The sequence below is a fragment of the Chaetura pelagica genome, unplaced genomic scaffold (genome assembly GCF_000747805.2).
Source record: "Chaetura pelagica isolate M959 unplaced genomic scaffold, ChaPel_1.0 scaffold311, whole genome shotgun sequence".
NCBI classification, from domain to species: Eukaryota; Metazoa; Chordata; class Aves; order Apodiformes; family Apodidae; genus Chaetura; species Chaetura pelagica.
The window spans coordinates 184,801-189,817 of NW_009952152.1; the positions used below are offsets into that span (position 1 = coordinate 184,801).

General features: G+C 62.2%; 1 protein-coding gene across 1 annotated transcript in view; it reads left to right on the forward strand.

The window, feature by feature from the left end:
- The window catches only part of ARHGAP23 (Rho GTPase activating protein 23), a 29,274-nt gene that overhangs the window by 14,890 nt on the left and 9,367 nt on the right, over window positions 1-5,017 (forward strand). Inside the window, exons 2-5 of the mRNA XM_010006997.1 lie at window positions 2,772-2,796; window positions 3,598-3,690; window positions 4,105-4,183; window positions 4,344-4,398. Coding sequence (XP_010005299.1) covers window positions 2,772-2,796; window positions 3,598-3,690; window positions 4,105-4,183; window positions 4,344-4,398 — 252 coding nt within the window. The remainder of the gene's footprint in view (window positions 1-2,771; window positions 2,797-3,597; window positions 3,691-4,104; window positions 4,184-4,343; window positions 4,399-5,017) is intronic.

Genomic DNA, 5,017 nt, shown 5'->3' on the forward strand with positions numbered 1-5,017 from the left:
TGGGTTGTGGGGCCCCCCAGGGCTCTGAAGTGCAGGATGGATGCAGGATGCTTGGGGGGGGGTTGCTGGTGTGGGCCATCTGTCACCTGCCTTCTTGGGGTGCACCCACCCATGGGTGGCCCAGGGATGGAGGAGCAGTGTCTCTGGAGACATCCCAGAGCCCTGCAGCAAGGGACATGGCTGCCCATAGGAATGGAGGGAATCCCGTGGCTCCAGCATTCCCGGGAATGGCAGGGAAAGGCAACTCAGAGCTCCCAAGGCTGGAGGAGGCTCAGGGCAGCAGGACACGGCTCCAGCTGAAGTGAATCACATGTGGCCACCACGAAGCTGGGCCTGGGAGTGGGTGGTTCGTAGAATCATGGAACCATTGAGGATGGAAAAGGCCTCTGAGATCATCAAATCCAACTGTCAACCCAACACCACCAAGCCCACTAAACCATGTCCCCAAGTGCCACCTTTTTGGAACACCTCCAAGGATTCAGAGGATGCTGTTTGAACCCTTCATTGTAACCCTCCTCATCTGACCAGCATCAACTTCTCCTGACAGATCTGGGCCCCACAGATCCAGCTGCCCCATGGCTCTGGCTGCCCCATGGCTCAGTGGTTGCTGCCTTCTCCCTGCAGGCAGGGAACTGTGGTGGGAAGTGAGTCACAGGGTGGGGAGACTCACTCGCTGGAGTCCCCACTCAGCATCCTCCGTCACAGCACTTTTCCCAGGCTCCTGATCCTGCTTTCCCAAATCCTTCCTGCCTGCGCTTTCCTGTCTGCACCAGGAACGTGGACCTGACCAGTCTCCACCAGCATGACTGTGCAAAGGAGATTTCGTCATGGGGATGGCCCAAAGCTGCTCCAAAACAATGTACTCACTTCCACCTCTGCCCCATCCTCCAAGAGGGGCTGGATCATCATCAGTGTAACCAGCAGGGTGTGTGGGGGGGATTCTCCCCCTCTGCTCCATTCTGATGAGACCCCCCCCTGCAGTGATGGGTCCAGTTTGGGGTCCCCAATACAAGAAGGACATGGAGCTGTTGGGAGAGGATCCAGAGGAGGCCCCAGAGATGCTGGGAGGGCTGGAGGAGCTCTGCTGTGGAGACAGGCTGGGAGAGTTGGGGTGTTCAGGCTGGGGAAGAGAAGGCTCCAGGGAGACCTTAGAGCACCTTCCAGTGCCTGAAGGGGCTCCAGGAAAGCTGGGGAGGGGCTTGGGACAAGGGCAGGGAGGGGTGGGATGAAGGGGAATGGATTAAAACTGGAAGAGGGAGATTGAAGTGAGACATGAGGAGGAAATTCCTTGCTGTGAGGGTGGTGAGAGCCTGGCCCACGTTGCCCAGGGAAGCTGTGGCTGCCCCATCCCTGGCAGTGTTGAAGGGCAGGTTGGATGGGGCTTGGAGCAGCCTGGGCTGGTGGGAGGTGTCCCTGCCCATGCAGGGGGGTTGGAACCTGATGATCTTTAAGATCCCTTCCCAGCCAAACCAGTCTGGTATTCTATAAGAACGAGGGACTGATCCTGCCCCGCGGTGCTGGGCACCAAGGAGCACAGGGTTCGGCCTGGGAAGAACCTGGCTCAGCGCCGGGAGGTGGGGATGCTCCTGGGAAGGGGCTGGGAATAGCTCTGGGCACCCGTTGGCGGCACAGCCGGCAGGGCAGGGCGCGGCAGGGCGGGCTCAGCACCCGCGGGCGCCGGCGGGCGGCCAGGTCCGGGGGCTGAGTTTCGGTGGGGTTGAGTCAGCAAGGGAGGGAGAAGCCAGAGCTGCCTTCACCGCACCCAGCCTGGGCCCCAGCCCCGCCGTGGGGCTGCCCCGGGGGTTCGGGAAGGGCAGGGAGGAGGGTGAGGTTGTGCCCCCAGGGGACCTCGGTGGCCCCGCGCTCTTGTTCTGGCACCGTGGCCGCTGCTTGGCACGTGGGCAAATGGTGCTGGGATCACAGGATGTGGCTTTTCCATCCCACCATGCAATGGACGCCATGGAGAGGTGCCTCCAACCATCTCCTCCTCCTCACCAGGAATGTCCCCCCCTTGTCATACTGGATGGAAACCATCCCCTTCCCACACTGGGGACATCAGGGCTGTGTCCCTGCTGCCCTGCACCAGCTGGGGCAGGAGCTGTGTCTGGTGAAACCTCTTGGCTGGAGCCAAGGTTGTGCCCCCCCCTCCCCAAGGAGGTGGCAGAATCTGGTACTAGTAGAGTAAGAAATCCCCTTCCCAGTGCCTGGGTCCCTCTGTGGGGGATGCAACTGGCTCCATGGCAGGGATGGGGGCTTGGTTGCATGGGTGCAGTCCCACATGGGTGCCAGCACCCTGTGCTTCACCCCAGCTTGGGCAACCCCGAGGCAGGGGAGCCCTTACAGGAGGACATGAGGGACAAGTGTAGGAGCCCATGGACACATGTCCCACCTGTGGGACAGAGCTGCGTGGCTCCCAGGGCTGTCACCTGCCTGTGGAAGGGGCAGGGGGCACAGCCCCTCTCTGCCACCCCCTGCAGCACCTGCCATAGCCCGCCCCAAGCAGCGGGAAGCTGCAGACATGTCCCCCCCTTGCAGGACACGCTCCCCCTGCCAAATCATTGCAGGGCTAAATATAGTCCCCCTGGCAGACGATGCCCCTCTGGGGACAGCGGTGCAAAGCCGTCCCCTTCTTGGGGGTCGCTGTCACTGGGACCCTCTGCCCATGTGCTGCATTGGCGTGGGTGCCAGTGGGCACCTCTGTCCCTCCCCAGGACCCCACTGCAGGGCTTTGGGTTCTCCCAAATAAGTGCTTTTTTCTCTTCTCTTGGCAGGAGGAGGAGAACGGGAACCGACCAGGTGAGCACCCACGTCCCACCATGGGGACCCCCGATGAAGGGGGACGTTACCACCCAGATTGGGGGGCACAGGGTGGCAGAGGGGCACAGCTGTCACAGGTCATAGCAGGCAGCATGGCCAGGGGACACAGTTCCCTGTCTCTGCTGGCTTGCAGGAAGGTTGCAGTGCTTTGTTGGCAGCTGGGGTGGCACTTGCCATGGCAGACAGACTCAGTGTCCCCAAAGCCCTTGGGAGGTTTGCTAGACCTTGTGCCCAAGGGCTTCTGGAGGGGCTGTGGTGTGGCCAGCACCGGTCCCTGCGGGCAGCTCGGTGGAGCACGGGGTGTTTGGGGACAGGGCCCTGTCGTGCTCCTGGAGGCTGGCGGTGACATGAGCCAATGTGAAGGTGTCAGCAGGGATTGCTGCTGGCGCCGTGACGGGGCCGCGCTCCCCAGGGAGCTGGTGCGGGCAGCAGTGCCCAGACCTGGCACCCACTGCCTGCTGGGGGGGGGCACCTGCCTTGTGCCAGGTGGTCTCTGGGGAGGGGTCATCATCCGTGTCCCTCCTCCATCCTTTGCTGCCACCCCAGCCTGCCCACCCGTGGGTTTCTCGCAGCATTTTTGCAGAGTGTGACCCCAGTGTGGCAGGGGGAGATGGGGCTGGGGAGGGGCTGCCTGAGCTGGGGCTTTACCGGTGCCCCCCTGGGTGCAGGCAGAGCTGTCATGTGTAGTCCTGGGGAGGTGAGGAGGGTACTGCCAGTCCTTGCCATGGGATGGGCCCAGCTGTGCTGGTGGGTCCCTGACGCTGTGTCCCTGGGGAGCAGGTCCCCCCCGGAGCCGCCTGGAGCCCATGGACACCATCTTTGTGAAGCAGGTGCGGGAGGACGGGCCAGCACACCAGGCTGGGCTGCGCACGGGTGAGCAGGGACACACGGGCTGGCTGGTCCTGGGGCTGGGGGTGGCTCCAGGATGCTCCCTGGATGTGTGTGATGCTCTCCCTCTGCTGGGGAGTTTCTTGTTTCTTTTGCTCCTTTTCTTGCATTCCTTCTCTTTTTTCCTCCCCTTCGCTCTGCTCCCTGGCACTGGGTGGGGGGCTCTGCTCTCTCACCCCTGAGCTGGGTTGCCTAGAGCAGCATTGGTGTCCCCATGGGTTAGGCTGGCTCTGGAGTCCCCTGCCCTTGCCACAGGGTACCTGGCTCTGCCCCTTCCAAAAGCCCTGGCCACTTTCAAACCCTGCTGTGAGCCACCATGGGTTGCCAGCAGCACCACCGAGTGCCACCACTTCCCCACTGACTTGAGTGACACCATCTTCCCCTGCCCTGGCTTTGCAGGGGACCGGCTGGTCAAGGTGAATGGGGAGAGCATCATTGGGAAAACCTACTCGCAGGTCATCGCGCTGATCCAGAACAGGTGAGACCCCGTCCCCTTGCTGCAAGGGACCGGGGCAGGCATGCTGTGACCATCCCTTGGGGACAGGGACATTTGTTCTTTTGTGGGGGCAGCATGAGATTGGCCTCCCTGGGAGCAGGTGGGGAGTGACCCCTGACCCCTCTGTCCCCTGTCCCCGCAGTGATGATGTGCTGGAGCTCTCCATCATGCCCAAGGACGAGGACATCCTCCAGCTGGTGAGTTTCCCCTGTGGGTGTCAGGAACTAGGTTCCCCACTGTGGATTTTCCAGACTGTTTTTCCTACCAAACCTCATCTGTCCCTGCCCCTGCTCCTTCTGTGCCTTGGGTCAGGATAGCCAAGTGTCCCAATCTTGCTGGGGACATTTGGGGACACTTAGGGACAAGCCCCTAGCAGCATCCTTGGAGCAGCAGTGGGTCTGGAAATAGAGGTACCAGGATGAGGGACATTCCCCCCTGATTTTTTTAGGATGAGACCCTTAGGAATAGCTGGAGGGTGGGGGGTCTGACAGCCCTGGCAAAGGGCTTGGGAATCCCCCCCTCTGTGCCTGTCCCGGGCTCTCAGGATCCCCCGGGTGTGAAGATGGAGGCGCCTGTGAAAAGTGAGACGGGAGAGCCGGGCCAGGCAGGCCAGGGTATTTTAGGAAGGAGGGAAGGGGAGGGGGGGCAGCCGGGCGCTGCGTGGCAGTGGGAGGAGCAGAGGGGCTGGGAGCAGCAGCATCGCTCACTGCTGGGGGGGTCCTGTGGGAAAGTGGAACAGGGGTGGGGAGGACTGCAGCCACCCCTGCCGAGCCCGCCCCGATGGGAGGATTTGCTTGTGGGTTGGGGCATCCCGGT